Source organism: Dama dama, chromosome 5 (genome assembly GCF_033118175.1).
Source record: "Dama dama isolate Ldn47 chromosome 5, ASM3311817v1, whole genome shotgun sequence".
NCBI classification, from domain to species: Eukaryota; Metazoa; Chordata; class Mammalia; order Artiodactyla; family Cervidae; genus Dama; species Dama dama.
Genome location: NC_083685.1, coordinates 125579916 through 125601550, shown reverse-complemented (window position 1 = coordinate 125601550; position 21635 = coordinate 125579916). Strand labels below are relative to the sequence as shown.

General features: G+C 52.4%; 1 protein-coding gene across 1 annotated transcript in view; it reads right to left on the bottom strand.

Annotated features, from left to right (window-relative positions):
* Positions 1 to 21635, bottom strand: part of FADS6 (fatty acid desaturase 6) — a 37030-nt gene that overhangs the window by 2780 nt on the left and 12615 nt on the right. Inside the window, exons 6-10 of the mRNA XM_061140792.1 lie at positions 21233 to 21582; positions 20438 to 20604; positions 2666 to 2846; positions 1699 to 1886; positions 288 to 467 (exon numbers count right to left, since the gene is read on the bottom strand). Coding sequence (XP_060996775.1) covers positions 288 to 467; positions 1699 to 1886; positions 2666 to 2846; positions 20438 to 20604; positions 21233 to 21582 — 1066 coding nt within the window. The remainder of the gene's footprint in view (positions 1 to 287; positions 468 to 1698; positions 1887 to 2665; positions 2847 to 20437; positions 20605 to 21232; positions 21583 to 21635) is intronic.

Sequence of the window (21635 nt, the reverse complement as noted above, 5' to 3'; positions counted from 1 at the left end):
GATTCTCTACTGTCTGAGGCACCAGGGAAGCCCAGGCACAGCTTAGTCCCATTTTACAGATGCGGAAGCTGAGGCTCAGAGGTATTCAGTTAACTTGTCCAGAGTCACACTGCCGGGTCAGAAACCCAAGTGTTTCTGATCAAAAGCCACACTGCTGCTTGTTCCCTGAGCGGCCCCTTCCTGGGAAATTCTGGCCAGTCAGTTGGTCAGAGGGCCCTGAAGGGGACTCCCCCTCCACCCTCAGGCAGCTCCCTCATCCAAGCCCCTCCAGCCCCACCCTCATCTACCTTCAGGCACATGTTGTCGGAGAGCCTGGGGAAGAGGTGGTGTTCCACGTGGCAGCTGATGAGAGAGTGGCCGAACGCCCAGTCCAGCACGGGCAGCCGGGGCAGGTTAAGCACCCCCAGGCTCATCATGTGGATCCGTCGGGGCTTCTTGTCGGGGGAGAACATGGGCAGCCCGATGTGCTGAGATAGACAGGAGGGTCAGGCCCAGGGGCCGGGCCGGGCAGACCCGTGCGTCCCCACCCCGCCCCGGCACCCTCAGCCGGCACCCGGGGGGCCCGGTGGGTCCTTGTGTCCGTCTCACCTCCTGCTCTGGCAGGACCCTGTCTATACCCCATGCTGAGCCTCGCCCATCCCTGGACCACGCCCCCCGTCAGCGCAGTGAATGGGAGTCTGGGTGCCCCTCTGACCCCGTGGTCCTCTGAGTCCACGGCTGCCCCCCACTGTCCCTCACATCCCTGTGCCTTCGCTTCATCCCAAACAGACCCTTCTCTGCTCTCTTTTCAACAATCAAAATCCTGCTCATCGTTCAAGAAACGCCTCCACTGCGAGGCGTTGTCCTCAGTCTAGAGGATGTGGAAGTGAATGGGAACTTCCGGTCTCACAGGACAAGCGGAGGGAACACAACTATGGGACTGCATCCTGGGATTAAGTCATTAATGGCTGTGTGGTAAGTGCTAGGTTGGGATCCTCACTGGTCCAGGGAGCAGAGAGGGGACCGTCCCCGCGGAAGTAGCCCCAGAACTGAACGCTGAGCTGCCGGCCTCCCACAAAGACCTCCCATGTCCAGCTCCCCCAGCATCTTACCTAGACACATGCCCGCTGGGATCTCTGTGATGGCCCTTGTTTCACTTCCCTCAGGCTCATCACAGTAAGAGCCCTGAGGCTAGGAGCTGGGGTCCTATTCACTTGTGTCCCTAAGGAGCTTAATCAAGTAAACTTTGCACATGTGCGTGCAAGGTCACTTCAGTCATGTCCGACTCTTTGCACCCCTATGGACTGTAGCCCACCAGGCACCTCTGTCCATGGGATTCTCCAGGCAAGAGTACTTGGACAGATTGCCATGCTCTCCTCCAGGGGATCTTCCCAACGCAGGGGCTGAACCCGGGTCTCTTACGTCACCTGCATTGGCAGGTGGGTTCTTTCCCACTAGTGCCACCTTTGCACAGAAGCTGCTTAATAAATCTCCCATTCATGCTCAAATGGCAGCCAGTGTTGAAGGGCAGTAAACTCCTTACCTGAGACCAAAACCCTCTGTGATAATCCTCAGGGAGAAGGGCAGAGACTAAGGGTAGGGAGGCACTTCACCTGGTGGCCTCTCTCTCCCTAGAATCTAGAGTCCAGCTGCAGCCAGGCACCCCGGAGGCTGGTCCCCACGCCGCCCTCCCCAGTGGGCAGAGGAGGGGAGCCTCACCTGGAAGATGTTGACGTGGAGATAAGGGTGGGCCAGCAGGGACCTGGTGATGAGCATGCAGGCCAGAGCCGAGCTGGGGCTCTGGAAGCCAGACACGTTCAGGAGCAGCCAGTATTGAGAATAAAGGCCCAGGGAGATCAGGCCCAGAGTCCGGAGGGCCGTCCTGAGCTCCACCTCTCTCAGCCGCTCTGCCAGAACAGGCGAGAGATTGGGGGAGAGGGGGTTGGCAAGGTTCTGATCCAACATATGCAGGCTCCCTGGTGGCTGAGTGGTGTAAACTCAGGTGACGGAGGTAGTGACAGCCCTGAAAAGTAGGTTCATTCTCTTTTCTTTCCCCCTTTGGCTGCACTGTGTGGCTTGCAGGATCTTAGTTCCCCGACCAGGGATCAAACCCAGGCCCCAGTAGTGAAAAGTGCCAAGTCCTAACCACTGGACCACCAAGGAATTCCCTTTTTTTTTTTTCTTTCACCCATTTTTAGAATAGAAAACAGAGCATTAAGCAACCTGAACGAGGTCAGTCTGATACTAATAGTAAGTGATGGCATGGGTCTTGAGCCCTTAGCCCCTTAGGGCCCTGCTCCTTCCACCTAACGATATTGCCCCTATGAGACTAACAATTATAACCTACAACAGAGTGAGGCCTTTACAAAACACTATTACATCATCTACGACCTCGTTATGCTTTCGCACCATCCTTGAGGAGCAGGTAAGAACCTGAAGTTCAGAGACGTTAAGTTACCTGCCTGTGGTCATCACCCCCCAGTAACCGGCAGATGCAGACTTGGCCCCAGCTCCAAAGTTCTGTCCACCCTGCTTGGGTGTCTCAGAACGTTTCTGTCTGGTCTCAACTCGGGGCTCCTCGCTTCCTTCATGAAGCCTCCACGAAGCCAGGAGAGGGGGGAAAGGAAGGGGCGTGGAGGGGGGGGGGGGACCAGGTCTTTGCAGGGCACAGCCTGGGCTTACTCACCCACAGCCACCAGCGGGGTTATGATGGGGATCAAGAAAGGAGCGAGGAACATGTAGACGTAGCGGTTAAGGCAAGGCAGCCTCCACGTGCTTGAGTCCCCCAGGCCCAGCACGTTGGTATAGCCGTGGTGCATCTTCACGTGTCCATACTTGGCGTACTCCGCAGTGAAGGACGTGCATACCTGGAGGAGGGAGCCAGAAGCGGGGTGGGGTCCACATCACAGGCGAGCAAAGCTGGACCTTTGGAGCCTCGAAAAGACCCTCCTTCCCCAGACCCTGCCTTTCCAGGGCCTTCCTGCCTTCCACCCCCAGCTCATCGGCCTTGACCATCAGCTCTCAGGGATTTAGGACAGCAACCCCATCCTGGGACTTCCCTGGAGGTCCGGTGGTTAAGAATCTGCCTGCCAATGCCGGGGACGCGGGTTCGATCTCTGGTTGGGGAACTAAGATCCCACATGCCTGGAGGCAGCTAATCCCACAGCTACTGAGTCTGCACACTCAAGAGTCCGCAGCACAACCAGAGAAGCTCATGCGCTGCAGTGAACAGCCAGTGAGCCACAGAGAAAGATCCTGCGGCTGGGTGCCGCAGCTAAGACCTGGCACACGTGTGCGTGTGTGCGTGAGCGTGCTATGTCGATTCGTTGGTCCATACCGACTCTTCGCGACCCCATGGACTGTAGCCCGCCAGGCTCCTCTGTCCGTGGGATACTCCAGGCAAGAATACTGGAGTGGGTCGCCATGCCCTCCTCCAGGGGATCTTCCCGACTCAGCAATGGAACCCGCATCTCTTGTCTCCTGCACTGGCAGGCAGGTTCTTTACCACTAGCGCCACCTGGGAAGCCCCTAAGACCCGATGCAACCAAATAAATAATCTTTAAAAAAAAAAAAAGCAACTGCATCCACTCAGCATGATGCTGCAAAGCGTTTGGGGGCGGGAGGCCAGTAAGTCTGAGAGGGCCGCTGGAGGACTGGACGCACTGAAGGCAAAGCTCCAGGCATCCGATGGCAATTATTTCGTGAGTGTTCATCGTGGAAACATCTGCACCTTCAGGACACTGCTTTGCATCCTGAGCCCCCCGCAGTGAGGGAAGTCTAGGGAGGAAGAAAGGCCATCTTCTGAACCGTCCCTGAAGGTGGCACCCAGGGTAGAGTTAACTTCTTCCTAGGGGTGACTCTTTGGCATGACCCTACGTGGGCGTCTCTGAAGCTGGTAGCCAGCAGCTGCAGCAGCTCCCTGACGCCAAGATGAGCAGTCATTCTGAATGTAAAAGAGGCGCCAAAGTGTTCCTCATGCAGATATATGCAAATTAACACACCCAACCTCAGCCTCTTCCAATAGTTTATCCAAAAGTCAGAAGACTTTGCTAATTTTATTGAAGATGCTGCCTGCCTATTTCCTTGAGGATGTGAAGGGCATCCCAATGCCAGTCACTGTGAGCACCATAAACACACCAGAGCAGGTAATTTCCCTGGTGGTCCAGTGGTTAAGGCTGCAGGCGCCCAGGGCAGGGGCCATGGGTGCAGTCCTCAGTCATGGATCCCTAAATGCCGCACAGCACAGTCAAATAAATAAAAAATATTTTTTTTAAAGTAAAATATAATCAATTATTAAAAAAAAAAAAGGACCAAACAGTTGGTTCACAAAGGAGCAGTTGCCAGGATCTGCCAGGGCCTCCTCAGAGGCCAGCCCACCTCTGCCCAAGGCTTACAAGTGTATTTTGAGCCTCACGGTTCTGTAACTGGAAAAAAGCAACTGGGCTTTTGTTGTTGTTGTTGTTTTGTTTTTAATTTAATTATTAATTACTTTTTGGCAGCTCATGGACTTTCTCGAGGGTGGCTTCTCTTGTTCCCGAGCACAGGCTCTAGGGTATGTGGGCTTCAGTAGTCGTGACACACGGGCTTAGTTGACCCTGGGTATATGGGATCTTCCCGGACCAGGGATCAAACCTGTGTCCCCTGCATTGGCACCACAAGGGAAGTCCGTGACTGTTTTTAACTGCTTTCCTTCCTCACACTTCTGTGTGAGGCCGAGCTTGTCTGCATTGCTTTTTGCTTCAAGAAATGTTAGCTGCACTCAGCAATCTGCTCTTCCTTCTTGCCCTTCCTTTTGGCCCGAGCTCTACATCTCTGCTTAGACTAGCAGCTGATCATGCTTTGAGCCAGAAACAGCCTGGGGCCTGAACCCTACTGAGCGTGGTAGGAACTTGACCTCAGGGGCCTGCAGGGCCAGGTTCTCAGCCACATACCCAGACCAGAGAATTGGGGGCAGGGGCCAGCATGTGTGTAACATGTGGTTTGTGACTCAGCATAGGCTTCCGGAATCTGTGTGACCTGCCTTTTTGCAAGAATAAGAACAGATCTGGGGGAACTTCCTTGGTGGTCCAGGGCTGAGACTTCACCTCCTAATGAGGGGGTTCGGGTTTGGGTTCCATCCCTGGTTCGGGAGCTAAGACCCCACTGCTTCCCAGCAGAGGCAGAATTGTAACAAATTCAGTAAGGACTTTAAAAATGGTCCACGTTAAAAAAGAAAGGAAAAGAAACCCAGATCTGAGGCTATTTCTATACACTGGAATTCTCCCTCCCATCTAGATGTTCTTTCCAGAACGAGAGGGAACACGGTGGGCTTGGGAGGAGGAGAGAGACTGGACCCCGGGCTTGGCGTGTATCACGTGTACCCATCAAAGGGCCGGGGGACAGGGCCACGCGTTACAGACGGTCCTGCTACGAAAGATTATTTACAGGCCTCGCCCAAGATGATCTCCCATCCAGACCCAGAGAAAGTTCCAGAAACTTCTTGATATCACTACCCTCTACGACCCTCAGGCAGACTTAAGAACCTAGATCTCTCAGTCGCACTCAGGCTCCTCAAGTGGCCAGAGTGAGTGTGGGGTAGACGTCAGTATAATTCCTCTCGACGTCTCCTCTCAGCGACAGCTGGGGGACCCACCACACCCTGGAGCCCTTGAGTGGCAACTACTGGAGCCCACGCGCCTAAAGCCGGTGCTCCACAGCGGGAGAAGCCACCGCAGCAAGAAGCCCGAGCACCGTAACGAAGAGTAGCCCTGGCTCACCACAACTAGAGAAAGCCCATGAGCAACAGCGCAGGCCCAGGGCAGCCAAAAACAAATAAATAAAAATGAAAATAAATCGGAGCCCCTCCCCAGATCTCTCATTCCTTCATTTAGTTGTTTATTCATTAAGCATCCTCAGACCTCCACCAGCAGCCAAAGGTAGTTCTCTAACTTGGTACTTTTTAAAATATTTTATTTTTTGAACAGGTAATATGTTTGCATAATTTAAAAAGTACGCAGGGTGGGGGTGGGGGGTCTTCTTCCTACCCCACCTGCCAGTTGCCCCATTTTCCTCCTGGGAGGTGAGGGAGGTCCTCTATCTCTTTATGTGTCCTCTAATATTTTCCTCTTTTAATTCTTAAGCAAACAATACTTTGCAGGATTGAAAACCGTCATTATGAGATTAGGACACAGAGTTGGGCTTCAAATAGATCACTTACTGGATCAGAAGGGAAGGGGCAGGATGAGGCAGGTGCCAGGCTGGAGGCTGGAGGTGTGGCCACTGAGAGAGGTGAGGGCCAGAGGGCAGGGGCGGAAGGAGGGATCTGGGGCAAGGATGAGGAGGAGGAGGAGGCAATCAAGACAGGAGCCAAGTCTCCAGCTCAAGGCCTGGGGGGCGCGGGTCACTCCGGAGGTGGGGACAGGAGAAGAGGGCCACAGGGTGGGCAGCGTGAGGAGGAGGGGCTGGGGGTTGTCCCAGAGGCAGCATCCCTCAGGCCGGAGGGACTGTGGGCTGGGGTCTTCCCCGCTTTAGGTTTGTCAAGTAAAGTATAGGACACCTGGGGACGTACTTGCTGGTCCCGTGGCTGAGACTTCGTGCTCCCAGTGCGGGGGGCCTAGGTTCATCCCTGGTTAGGGAATTAGATCCCACATGTCGCAACTAAAGATCTCACATGCTGCAACTAAGACCTGGCACAGCCAAATTTTTCTTTTTTTTTTTTTAAAGTATAGGATGTGGAAACGGAAATGGCAACCCACTCCAGTATTCTTGCCTGGAGAACTCTATGGAGCCTGGTGTCTTATAGTCCATGGGGTCACAAAAAGTCAAACCAGCAGCCACCTTCCCACCCCTGGGCCCAGCCAGCCTGTCCTGACAGCGTCTCCTCCAGACACTCTCACCAGGGGTTCTCAGCCTCACCACTATTGCCTCTGGGGACCGGGGGCTTCCCTGGTGGCTCAGACGGTAAGGAATCTGCCTGCAATACAGGAGACCTGGGTTCGATCCCTGGGAAGGGAAGATTCCCCTGGAGGGAGGCATCGCAACCCACTCCAGTATTCCTGTCTGGAGAAGCCCATGGACAGAGAAGCCTGTCAGGCTACAGTCCATGGGGTTGCAGCGTCAGACACCACTGAGGGACTAACACGTTCACACTTTTTCGTTCCATATCCTGTGTATAGTAGACTACCAGCAACCTTGGCCCCTACCTGCTAGATGCCAGCAGCACACACATACACACACACCCGCATGCATGTGCATACACACAGACACACCCTAGTCATCACAGCCCCAAACACCTGCAGACACTGCCCATATCCCTGCCACGCTCTCTCCTCTCTGTGTTCCCATGGCCTTCACACAGCTGCCTTCACAATCTGCCTGCCCTGGCCCTGGGCTCCACCGTGCAGCAGCTGAGCAGCCGGGGGCAAGTGACCTAACCTGCCAGACCAGTGTTTCCTCATCCACAAAGTAAGGGTGATAATAGGTTTGACCTCACAGGGAGGCGTGATTGTAAGATAATTGACATCAGCTACACAGTAAGCACCCAGTAAGGGTCAGTTGGTATAATTAAGACTTCTATTATTTTGATGTCATTCATGTGTGCCTGTTTACCCACTGGACTCTGAGCCCTTGGGGAACCGGACAAGGGTTCTGCTCACCATTGTGTCCCCAGCACCCAGCAGAGGGCTGGGCCGGGAGCGAAAGCTCGATGATTTTGAACTGCTCAGCCAGTGCCCACATGGAGCCTCAACTACTGACACTGTTTCAGTTCCTACATCTCCCCAGCAAACCCAGCTTCCCTCCAAGTCTCCCCTCCCCGCTGGGCAGCCACGGGCCCCCGGGAGCAGCCCCACGCTTTTCTCCTAGCCGCCCCCAACCATACCCACCCCAGGACATTCACCAGGCTCAGTGCTACCACCCACAGAGGACCACCTGATCCTGCTCCAGCATCCTCGGCCTCTGGGGGCCCGTGTGCAAGCCCACGGGGGCCAGGTTTTTGGAGGCCCACAGGTGTGGGAACTGCCACATGACCCCTTGCAAGTACATTTACAAATGTGCACACATGATAAAATCGCACAGACACACACACACCAAAGTCAACGTCCTGGCATGCTGAATTGCTGTCGTTTAGCCACTCAGTCGTGTCTGACTCTCTGCGGCCCCACAGACTCCTAGCCCGCCAGGCTCCTCTGTCCATGGGCTTTCCCAGGCAAGAATACTGGTGTGGGTTGCCATTTCCTTCTCCAGGGGACCTTCCTCACCCAGGGATTGAACCCATGTCTCCTGCACTGGCAGGTCAATTCTTTACCACTGAGCCACCAGGGAAGTCCTGAATGTCAAAAGTTGAATGACATTTAAATATATGTAACTATTCTGGGAGACTAGGCAAAGGGTCCACTGGACCGCTCTGTCCCCTCTGATCCGTTTTTGCAGGGTCTTGTGAATCTCTATTTCAAAAGTACAAAAGTTTTTTTTTTTTTTTTAAGAAGTATATTTTGTACTACAGATCTCTGAGTTTGCTTGCTAAATATTTTTTTTAATTAAAAAACTTAAAAATCACAGTGGAGCATACTCAGAGGACCACCCCTCGGGGTTCAGGTGGGGCCAAACAGAAAGAAGGTCAGAGACGGCCCTGAAGATAAAGGCCACAGTGAACTGGTGGGAAGAGAATCGGAGTCGTTCCAGCATCGTAATCGGGCTGGGGGTTCTGGGCTCGGGCTGGGCTTCCACGACCACCACAGGGGACTGGAATTAAGGTGACAGTATCCCCCCGGGTGACACCCCTCCCCCAGGGCAGAGCCGGCCTGGGCTCTCTGTGGACCAGCTGTGACGCCACCCCCGGAGCACAGAGCCGACTTTAAAAGGAGAGTTGGAAGTTGAGACACAATGGAGCTTAGTAACTGGCACGGCCTGTTCCCTCCCACTTAGGGGAGCATCTTGACTGTGAGTGACTTGCAAGGGAGTCCCTAAAGCCCTCCTGATTACAGGAGTTAATCTTCTCCAACTAAAAATAGAGTTGCCATATGATCCTGCGACCCACTCCTGGGTGTGGGTCTGGAGAAAACTATAATTCGAAAAGATACATGCATCCCTGTGTTCACTACAGCATTATTTACGACAGCCAAGACATGGAAACAGACTAAATGCCCATCAACACATGAATGAATAAAGATGTGGTGTATACATACATAAATATATGATAGTATATACTATATGGAATATAACATGTGGTTATAAGATTTGATAATATATATTATATGGAATATTAATCATAAAAAATAATGAAATAATACCACTTGCAGCAACGTGGATGGATGTAGAGATTGTCATATTAATAAGTTAGAATAAGAAAGACAAACACCATGTGATAGATATCACTTTTATGTGATAAATTTATCAACAAAACAGAAACAGATTCACAGCCACAGGGAACAGGCTCACAGACTCAGGGAACAGGCTCACAGATACAGAGAACACACTTGGGGTTGCCAAGGGGGAGAGGGATGGGGGAGGGACAGGGAATTTGGGGTCAGCAGTTGCAAACTATTCCATAGAGAATGGGTGAAAAACAAGGTCCTACTCTATAGCACAGGGAACTATATTCAATACCCTATGATAAGCCCTAATGGGAAAGAATATGAAAAAGAACATGTGTATGTGTGTGTGTGACTGAATCACCATGCTGTATAGTAGAAATTAACACAACATTGTAAAGCAACTATAAATTAAAAACTAAACTTTTCCAAGCTTCGGTACCTGAACCATGGGGGCCTGCCCACTCCAGCCTGCCCCCTACATTCTTGCAGCCCTTGACAGGCAGTACCCAAGAAGATAAGCGGAAGTCGTCATGACATAACCCAGGAAAAGGGGCAGGCAGACGAGGGTAAGCCGTGGGCAAGGGAGAGGATCAGAGGTACACGGAATGGAATGGAACATTAGGGTGTAGACGGGAAGTGAGTGTTCGGAGGAAGTCAATCCTGGCGTGAGTGCGGTATATGATTTTGGATACTTTAGCAGAGAAGCAATAGCAACCTGGATGTCCGCCGCCCCCGCCATCCTGCACGCCTTCCCCTCAGACCCAATGGGTCAGAGAGGGTGACCTCTCTCACCCCCAGCTCTTGCCAGTAGATCGTGAAAGAAGCCTGGCAAAAGCTGGGTGAGGTGACACTCAGTCAATACCTGAGGCTATGACTAGGGGACCAGATTCTTCTATAGTGATGCTGGCTCCTGTTTGGAAAGAGCGCAGGCAGTCGACAAGCGGAGGATGAAAGACAGACAACGAGACGTGAAAGATGGGGGAGCCGGGGATCCAGGAGGGTCCCAGGTAGTCCACTGAGATCCTGCATGGCAAGAGCTGGTCCTCTGCATGATGCAAAGGACAGGTATGGTTCAGGGCCTCAGCAAACAGTCCCTTCAATACACACACACACACACACACACACACACACACACACACACACACACACACACACACACACACACACACACACACACAGCTCCACTGAGCTTTGTTCAAGTTGGCCAAACTTTCAGTTAAAAATCAACAATGCTGGGCTTCCCTCGTGGCTCAACGGTAAAGAATCTGCCTGCCAACACAGGAGATACGGGTTCGATCCCTGGCCCGAGAAGATCCCACGTGCCATGGTGCTACTCAGCCCGTGTGCCACTGAAGGGGGAAGCAGGCAGAGCTGGACTCCGTCGTAGGCCAGGCTGCGAACGTCAGGCTACATGCATGGTCATCCTCCCAGTGGACTCTGAACTTTGGGCCCGGTGTCTATAAAGGGCATACCAATGGGAAACCAGACCCCCTCAGGACTTGTACTTGGACGATCGTTGCCTAAAAGAATATGCTAATTGTCTCTGTAACAGAACAAAGTGGTAGATTCCACTATGTTTATCAGGATATGACCACAGGCCTGTTGATAAGTATCCACTGTTTATCTAGTCTTGTGACACATGAATCATGGGTTAACTTTGATCGAATCTCTCTTTTACCTTGTCCAGACTAGTTTCAAGGAATTTGGGGAGGTGGGTTTGAGCAAGTACACTTAGGGTATATAAGGTTTTCCCAAAAACTGGTCGGGGTCCTTGGCTAAGAGGAGACTCTGCCTTGGGCCCGCCGGTATAATAAACTGCACTCCACTATCTGCATTGTCCTTCTGAGTGAGTTTGTTTCCCAGAACGCGTGGAGACAACATTTGGTGCATGGGCCGGGAAACTCCTCACTTTAAGGAGACAAGTCCCATTTGGGACTACTCTGAGGCCTTGTGACTTGAATCTTCCAGAGGGGGGAAGGCGCCTCGCCCTTCTGGAAGGATTCTGCTTCTCAACGCCCGGACCTTTCACGTTAGCAGGTGGTGGACGGCAGCAGGGGAACTGAGCGCTCAGGGGAGGAGGAAGCCACCCGGCAGGGTGGAAGAGGGGGCCTGATCACCCCCTGGGAGGGACTAGAAGGAGCGGGGACCCACAGGAGCCTGGAATAGGCCGGCGGCGACTGCTTGGTACACAGGTCGACGAGCGCGCTAGGGCTTAGGAAGGTGTGTCCACGCTGTCTCAGGGAAAATTATTACCAGCGATCGCCAGGGGATTTTTAGGATAGGAAACTGGTCCTTGTAGGCTTATATTCTGCCCTCCCCCAGGAGGTGTCCTGTCTGCTGTGAAATTCTTGACCCCCTTGGAATTGTCAGGCTAGAAGGAGGGGGATACATAACTGAGTATGAATTGGCTTTTCCGGAGAGACGGCCTGGGACATGGGATATTTAACCTATCTATGTTTTCATCCACACCTGATCAAGCCCACCAAGGCAGAACAGACTTTAAGGGAGAAAAACAGTCTTAGACCACGTGGTGTTCTGGTTCGATAGTGCTGACCGGCAGGTGAAGACACGCTGATCCCCCTTCTCCCTCTGGGATCTGGCAGGATTTGGACGGGGATGACCTGACCCCTACCCCATACTGGATGATGACGCGCCTGCCGGCCCAGTGCTCCACCAGGACCAGAGGCTGCCTTAATGCCCGATCCAGGGCCAGGAAGTTCCTGCAGCAGCTGCTGCTCCTCCGCCAGCTCTTCTGGAGGTCGTAGAGCCGCCACCTCGGCGGGCTCCGATCCCGTTGGCAGAAGCCTCTGGCCAACACTTCCAGGATCCGGCTCCAGCTGAACCGCCCAAGCAATACCCACCTCTCCCAGCGAGTACTGACAGGAAGGGAAGGGAGATGTTGGAATTAAGCAGAGACTGCGCTCTGTCAGAGAGCCGGAGGGAGCGAAAGAGAACAGATAAGAGATTTGCAATGCTAGCTCCTGCTCTGTGAAAGTCTATCTCTGGCGGAAAACCTCCTCTGCCCCCCAGGAACAGGACAGTCCTTCAACCAGTCCCAACGGAGGCCCAGGGCCCCGGGCCCCGTCACAGCCAAACCAGTGTGCCGGGTGCCGAGGTTTTGGCCACTGGAAGAATGAATGCCCTAAGGCAAGGAAGGAAGAGGAAACTCCTGCACTTCTGGGGCTTGCTGGAAATTAAAATTACTTGGAAATTAACTAGGGCTGCCGGGGCTCAGAGATTTCAGGTCCCCGAGAGCCCATGGTAACCTTAAAAGTGGGGGACCAAAACATTGACTTCATGGTGGATACAGGAGCAGAACTGTCAGTAGTAACAAAACCTGTGGCACCACTGTCCAGAAAGACTACTGCTGCAACTGGGGTATCGGGAGAAGAGATGATTAAACCGTTTTGCCAGCCCAGAAAATGTCAGATGGGGGGGCACCAAGTGATTCATGGATTCCTCTACATTCCTGAGTGCCCAGTACCCCTGTTGGGAAGAGACTTGCTCTCCAAGCTAGGAGCACAAGTGACTTTCTCCCCTGAGGAGAGGCCCACCTTCCAGATGAGCACTATGACTTATTTGCTTTCTCTCTCAATACCCCCCCAAGATGAGTGGAGGTTGCATGAGCCTCCGAAGGAAGAACCAGGTGGGCCGAAAGAGCATGAGAGAGAGCTAACGCAATTATTCCCTGAGGTCTGGGGGGAAGACAAGCCCCCCTCCCCCCAGCCTGGCTAAACATCACGCCCCAGTGATAATAGAACTCAAACCAGGCACCATCCAGGTTAGAAAGCGCCAGTACCTGCTACCGATAGAGGCCCAGGCCGGCATACTGCCCCACATCAATAGGTTGAAACAAGCAGGCATTCTAGTAGAGTACCAGTCAGCTTGGAATATGCCGATCCTGCCAGTCAAAAAGGAAGAACGACAGGACTATAGGCCTGTACAAGATCTCAGGCTAGTCAACCAGACTACTGTGACTTTACACCCCACTGTTCCAAACCCCTACACCTTATTTAGCCTCCTCCCGCCAAGGACTAAAGTTTATACTCGCCTAGATCTCAGGGATGCCTTCTTCTGCGTATGCCTCGCCCCAGCGTCACAGCCCATCTTTGCCTTTGAATGGGAAGATCCAGTCGGGGGCACCTAACAACAGCTCATCTGGACTCCCCCACGAGGGTTTAAGAACTCCCCAGCCATCTTTGGGGAAGTCTTGGCTTTGGACCTGGACTCATTCCATCCAGAAGAGTATGGATGTTGGCTCCTACAATACGGGGATGACCGGCTGCTGGCTGCAGAGACCAAGGAAAAATGCTGGAAAGGGACAAATGCACTGCTCCAGCTTCTGATGGAAGCAGGTTACTGGGTGTCGAAGAAAAAGGCACCAATCTGCAAGGAGGAGGTAAGGTATCTGGGGTTTGTTTTAAAGAAGGGCTCAAGGTTCCAGACCCTAATTGGGTCCTATATACTGATGGCACTAGCCTGATAAAACAAGGACAATGGCTGTCAGGTTAGCCAAAGCGGAAGGGGCCATCAAGACTGAAAAGGGATGGTGGGAATTGCCAAGTGGCAAATTATTGGTACCGGAGGAGCTGGCACACACTCTGGTAAGCCAAACACACCAAGCGACCCTTCTAGGCCATGCTGCCTGCTCACAGGTTAATGCTGCCTCTCGGATATTCAGACAAAAACCTCCAGGCATTCAGCTGAAAGGCATGCTGCCCCTTGAACACCTGGGAGTGGACTTCACTAAAATGAAACCTCACCGACACTACCATTATCTGCTGGTCATGGTATGTACATTCCCGAGATGGGTAAAAGCTTTTCCTACCTGGACTGGAAGAAGACAAAAAGAAAGGCCATGAGAAAATACTCGAGGAGATAATAGCTGAAAACTTCCCTAAAATGGGGGAGGAAATAGTTACACAGGTCCAAGAAACCCAGAGAGTCCCAAACAGGATAAACCCAAGGCAAAACACCCCAAGACACATATTAATCAAATTAACAAAGATCAAACACAAAGAACAAATATTAAAAGCAGCAAGGGAGAAACAACAAATAACACACAAAGGGATTCCCATAAGGATAACAGCTGATCTATCAATAGAAACTCTTCAGGCCAGAAGGGAATGGCAGGACATACTTAAAGTAATGAAAGAGAATAACCCACAACCCAGATTACTGTACCCAGCAAGGATCTCATTCAGATATGAAGGAGAATTCAAAGCTTTACAGACAAGCAAAAGCTGAGAGAATTCAGCACCACCAAACCAGCTCTTCAACAAATGCTAAAGGATCTTCTCTAGACAGGAAACACAGGAAGGCTGTATAAACGCGAACCCAAAACAACAAAGTAAATGGCAACGGGACCATACCTATCAATAATTACCTTAAATGTAAATGGGCTGAATGCCCCAACCAAAAGACAAAGACTGGCTGAATGGATACAAAAACAAGACCCCTATATATGCTGTCTACAAGAGACCCACCTCAAAACAAGGGACACATACAGACTATAAGTGAAGGGCTGGAAAAAAACATTTCACGCAAACGGAGACCAAAAGAAAGCAGGAGTCGCAATACTCATATCAGATAAAATAGACTTTCAAATAAAGGCTGTGAAAAGAGATAAAGAAGGACACTACATAATGATCAAAGGATCAATCCAAGAAGATATAACAATTATAAATATATATGCACCCAACATAGGAGCACCGCAATATGTAAGGCAAATGCTAACGAGTATGAAAGGGGAAATTAACAATGACACAATAATAGTGGGAGACTTTAATACGCCACTCACACCTATGGATAGATCAACTAAACAGAAAATTAACAAGGAAACACAACCTTTAAATGACACAATGGACCAGCTAGACCTAATTGATATCTATAGAACATTTCACCCCAAAACAATCAATTTCACCTTTTTCTCAAGTGCACATGGAACCTTCTCCAGAATAGATCACATCCTGAGCCATAAATCTAGCCTTGGTAAATTCAAAAAACTGAAATCATTCCAGTCATCTTTTCTGACCTACCTGGACTGAAAGAGCATCAGAAGTAGCCTGGTGCCTGCTTAGGGAAATAGTTTCCAGATTTGGATTTCCTACCAGCATTGGATCAGACAATGGCCTGGCGTGTGTAGCTGATTTAGTACAACAAGTAAGCAAAACTTTAAACATCAAATGGAAACTGCATACTGCATATAGACCCAGAGTTCTGAGATGGTGGAATGAACCAACCGGACACTTAAAGAGACTCTCCAAGTGGATCATAGAGACTGACTGCTCCTGGGTGGACTTGCTTCCAATGGCTCTGCTCAGACTCAGGATGACCCCACAGTCCCAAGGCTATTCGCCATATGAATTTGTGTATGGGAGGCCCCCTCCCATAATAAAACAGGAATCAACAAATTTGCCTCCAGTAAGGGGGGATAGGATTTCACAGCAGATGGGACTGGGTAAGGTAATAAATCAGGTAACTAAGTTTGTACAAGAAATGGTGCCATTCCCCTTTGGCGAACAGATTCATGAGTTTACGCTTGGTGACCAAGTATGGGTCAAAGATTGGAAATTTGATTTACTAGCTCCTTGGTGAAAGGGCCCTTATGTTATTCTAACTACCCCTATTGCAGTTCAAGTTGCGGGTATTGCCCCTTGGATCCATCATACGAGGGTGAAGAGAGCATACCACGCAGACCCAGGAAACGCTGAGTGGACTACACAGAGGGACCCCACTGACCCTCAAGAGACTAAGACCATCCTTAAGAAGAAGGAAAAGAAGATCCTGGACCAGCCCCTTGAGGATGAAGCCGCATAATCAACTCCTGCTGCTTTGGTCTCATCAACGTGCACATTCCTACGCCAACTTCCACAATACCTCCAACTGTTGGGTATGTGGGGCTATGCCTCTGTCTGTGATGGATGGACTTCCCTGGGGGCTGTCACCGCTCCACCAAGGAGATTTTAAACCACTCTGCTCTTTTCTGGGACACAATCATAATCTCTCCCTGCTCTCTGGGTATAAGCCAGACCTACAGTCAATAGACTCGGGTCATAGGGTTGCATTTGATATAAATGCCAGTGTAACAAAAGCCTAACCTACAACAAGCCCCAGTATATCTACCTTTACATGCTAGGTGGATAAGATCTGTGTTTCAATGGTATAAGTATATTGCTGCCTTATTTGTAACCTCTATAGGGACCACAGATATCATGATTAAAGTAGAGGTCTTGACTAATTTCACAAAACAGGCCCTCCTAGATAGAACAAAAGCCTTCCAAGCCTTAAATGAAGAGCAAATCCAAATGAGAAAAATAGTAATTCAAAATAGAATGGCTTTGGACATATTCACAGCGGCTCAAGGAGGGACCTGTGCTATAATTAAGGTTGAATGTTGTGTATGCATTCCTGACTTACCTGGCAATGTATCAACTGCTTTAGATGACATGAAAAAACAGGTAAAAGCAATGTCAAATGAAAACATTCCTTTCTGGACTTCGGTCCTATTTTGGGTGAAGGGCGATTGGTGGAAAACTACATTTACCATTGTTATAGTCGCCTTGATAGTTCTGCTTTGTGGACCCTGAATTTTACAATGTATTATGAACTTTGTAACCCGAAGGTTGATGTCATTCTCCCAAATTGGAGGTCGGAGAGCCAGGGTGCAATATATCCCTGTGAATGATGCTCATAATATGAGTTAAGAACATCAAGAGGGGGGAATGAAGGAGGAAGCAGGCAGAGCTGGACTCCATCGTAGGCCAGGCTGCGAGCATCAGGCTACACGCATGGTCACCCTCCCAGTAGACTCTGAGCTTTGGGCCCGGTGTCTATAGAAATGGCATACCAATGGAAAACCAGACCCCCAGATAAAAGAGCCTCAGGACTTGTACTTGGACTCTCCGTTTTCTAAAAGAATATGCTAATTATCTCTGTAACAGAACAAAGTGGTAGATTCCACTATGTTTATCAGGATATGACCACAGGCCTGTTGATAAGTATCCACTGTTTATCTAGTCTTGTGACACATGAATCATGGGTTAACTTTGATCGAATCTCTCTTTACCTTGTCCAGACTAGTTTCAAGGTATTTGGGGAGGTGGGTTTGAGCAAGTACACTTAGGGTATATAAGGTTTTCCCAAAAACTGGTCGGGGTCCTTGGCTAAGAGGAGACTCTGCCTTGGGCCCGCCGGTGTAATAAACTACACTCCACTATCTGCATTGTCCTTCTGAGTGAGTTTGTTTCCCAGAACGCGTGGCGACAACACCACAACTAATGAGCACGTGCTCTAGAGTCCGGGAGCCGCAATTTCTGAAGCCCTCATGCACGAGAGCTCTGTTGCTCTGCAACAAGAGAAGCCACCGCAATGAGAAGCCAGCGCACCGCAACTGGAGAGTAACCCCAGCTCGCCACTACTAGAGAAAAGCCCGTGCAGCAACAAAGATCCAGCACAGACAAAAGTGTTAAAACAAAGAAAAAACAGAAAACTAAAGCATTTGATTAAAGCAATTTCTTTAAAAAAATAAATGCTAACAAACAGAACAAGTAACAAAAACCACTAACCTTTTCCTTGCAACTGACTGTGTGTTCCCTCAAGAGGAAAAAAAAAAGGCGATGGGGGCAGTGGGAGAGCTTGTTACTTGGAAGCAGGCATTGAAGAGTCAGGCCCAGGCCCTAATGACGATCTAGGGTGTCTTGTTTAATATTCACACTGGTTTCACAAAGGAGGTAACATTATTATTCTCATTTATTACATGGAGAAACCAACACTTAGATGCTAAATTAAGTAACTTGTCCAAGGTCACAGGGTCAGTGTGTCCAAGGTGGCCCCGACACTATCCGCTGCCTGGTTGACAAAAGGAAAGAATCCACGCCCCACCCCTGCCAGTGGGCGAGGAGGTGGAGCCATCCCCTCCTTCCCACTGGGAGCTGGATCTTCCCTGAGGTTGGCCAGAGTCAGGGCCATGCCTTGAGGCATGGGGGGCGGAAAAGCGGAGGCCTCCCACTCAGGTTGCCCTCGGGAAATCTGTGATCTGCCTGCGGCATACCAGCCGTCACAGCTCAGGGGTGGAAGCCAAGCCTCCCCCACTACGTGGGGCTCACCCGCCTCCAGGCTGTGACCTTCCGGCAGCTCGCTCTTCCCAGGACTTTGTCCCTGGGTCCCCTGCAGGGTCACTGTCAACAAACATTGAGCTCAGCCCTGTGCCAGGGACTAAAGAGGCAAAGATGAGGCCACTGCCCTGGGTCCCAGGGGACGAGATGAGGTGCAGCCACCAGGCTGCTGGGGTCCTTCCGGGAGGGTCCCGCGCTGTGGTTCAGCTGGAGCCCTCCATCTGGGGAGCCTGGGAAGACTCCACCTTCTGAGCTGCCCCCAGGCCCCTGGGGCTCCGTGTAGCTTTGACAGAGCCGAGGTGATAGCACAACATGCCTGGTTCCTCCCCTGCTTGTGATTACAAACTTGGAGCGGGGCGGGGGGGGCAGTGCGGGAGGCGTCTGACCCTGGCTGGAGGGTTGGGTCTGTACCTTAGAGTCTGGCTGAGACCAACGCTCAGGGGTCCCTGGGAAGAAGAGTGTCTTGAAATGGACCCTGAGGACCCACTGGTTCCCCTTGTCCTTTTTAAAAAGTATACTTCTTTATTTTTATTTATTTGGCTATGCCGCGTCTTCAGTGCAGCATGTGGGATCTAGATCGCTGACCAGGGATCAAACCCAGGAACCTGCATTGGGAAACCTGCATTGGCGTCTTACCCACTGGACCAGAAGTGCCGCCCCGCCCTTGCCCTTTGCATTTTAGAAATGTGTGCAGGGATTTCCCTGGTGGCCCAGTGGGTAGGACTTGGCGCTCCAAGTGCAGGGGGCCCAGGTTCAATCCCTAGTTGGGCAACTAGATCCCACATGCTGCAACTAAAGATCCAGCAACAAAGATCAAAGATCCCGAGTGCCGCAACTAAGACCTGGAGCCAAATAAATAAATATTTTAAAAACTTAAAAATTAAGGAATCTCCCTCCCTTTAAGGAAAAAAAAAAAAAACAGAAATGTGTGCAGGTGGGAGAGGTGGGTTTGGGGAGGATGAAGGCAATGGAGGGTGCTAGACAGACAATGCTTCCTCTCATCTAACTCATGCACTATAATCTTATAAAATATCCTGTGTGCGTGTGTGTACAGTTATGTAAAGTTATATAACTTTATTAAAAGTTAGTAACTGAGGGACTTCCCTGGTGGTCCAGTGGTTAAGACTTTGAGCTTCCAAGCAGGGGGTGAAGGCTGCATCCCTGCTTGGAAAACTAAGATCCCACCTGCTTCGTGGTGCAGCCAATAAACAAATAAAAGGTCTTAAAAAAAAAAGTTAATAATTGAGTTAATTGGTCACAGTAACCAGTTCCTGGTAGAAAAGGACAGTGTCTGGTACCATCTTTCACATTTGTTCATAAGGGACCCAGGGCCCATGGTGGGGGGTCACCTGGAAGGGAGGGAAGAGGGGGCGCTCAGAGCATCAGAGACATGAGACTGGTCCAGAGAGAAGGGGAACCGGGCCAGACACCTTTGCCTTCCTGACCATGCCCACAGGCTGAGGCAGGCTGGGGAGATGGTGGAAGAAGCGGGGCAAGAGTCAGGAGAGAGGAGGGGCCCTCCCAGTACAGACCAGGGGAAGCAGAGGGCTTCGAGGAGGCTCCACCATCGCCAGGTGTCAGGAGGTGGGGGCTGCTGTGGAATTGGGGTGCTGGGACAGACACCAGGCCCCTCCTCCCCCTGCCCTCTGTCCATAGTTCACATCCCAAACCCCAACTGCAAAACCAGTTCGCCCGAGGATTGCAGCCAGGCCCTGCCAGCCGAGCAGGAGTCCTGCGGGGAGGAAGAAGGTCCGCCCTCCTGAACCAGTGCTGCAGGGAAGAGAGCCACCCCCAGGAGAAACCGGTGCTCGGGCCACGTCCACGGCCTCAGTTGCGCACTAGTCATTCCTCATGCAGCCCTCTACCCTCTCAAGGGCTTGGGGTCGTGCACGCACGCGGACACACACAGACCGTAGCACAGGCAGGCAACACGCTTGGGCCCATGTGCCAACAGCCGCAGCTGCTGACCCTCGAGGGCTCACAGGGCTGTGCACGCCTGGATTCTCACACCAAGGCCCCGCAGCGGCTCCCACCCAGGCCCAGGCTCACCTCCACAAAGAAAAGTGTCCAGACCTTGCTCCAGCCTCTGGACTCGGTGAGGGCGCCGTGAGTGGCCAGGTGGCTGCCCTTGACGGTCAGCGTGTAGTGGCACACCCCGAGGATGGTGATGCCCAGGGCAAAGACCAGGGGGCTGTCAGAGCGCAGACACAGGAACCCTGCGCAGGGAAGAGAGGGTTGGCTGCAAGCAGAAGAGCGGTAAGGGCGGCGGATCTTTCTCTGGTTCTTGGAGATCTGGGCCCAAACGCCCCAGCCTGCACCCCTGGAAGCCCGGGCCAAAGAGGGCCCAGCCCTGGGGACTGCCACGGACAGCGGTGTGGCAGGTTCCACGAAGGCCCGAGTGGGATGGCTCGGCTCCCTCTAAAGGCTCTGAGACAAGACAGAGCCCACTGACACCGAGGAGAGGCCGGGAGTCGATTCTGCGCCCCTGCCAGAGGAGCGGTGGGGAGAGCGCACGGTGGGGAGAGGGCACGGTGGGGGATCCAGGCCAGGCAGACCAGGGAACACGCCCCTCGCCCCCTCCCCCAGGCAGCACCCTCCCCCTCCCCAGGCCATCTCATCCCCCCACCCCCATCCCCCCACCTCTCCCTGACTCGGCTCAACTTTCTCCTCCACTGCCCTTCATCCATCAGGGCACCTCCGGGTACACAAGTCAGGACACCCCAACCAGACTTTCCGGGCTGACCCTCTTGTCTTAGGGTCCCGGGCACGCGCCATCTACCCCACCCCGCCACTCTCCCCCGCCGCCCAGCGGGCCCCGCAGCCCCTAACCCCCATGTCCCTCACCGGGTGGCAAGGCGAGGAGGCTGAGCGCGAGGATGGCGCAGTCCACGCCGCGGCGCTCCCACCACGAGCTGGCCCTCACCACCTCCTCCACCCGCGCCTCCAGCTCGCCCAGCAGCGCCTCGGCCCCGGCGCTCTCCTGGGGCGCGCCCCCCGCCGGCTCCATGGGCTCCACGCTCGGACTGGGCACCCGCCGAGGACTCGGAGGATCCGGGAGCGTCTGCGGCGCCGGGCGGCAGAGGCGCCGAGCGCGAGCGGGGGCGGGCGGGGCGGAGTCACGCGCGCGGCTGGGGACACCCGCCCCCGGTGTCACGGTGCGCGCCCAGAGACCCGGCCGGCCCGGGGCCACCCTCCTGGCGGGCGGAACCAGAACGGGCGCAGGAGGAGCGCACGGATGCGCGGGGGT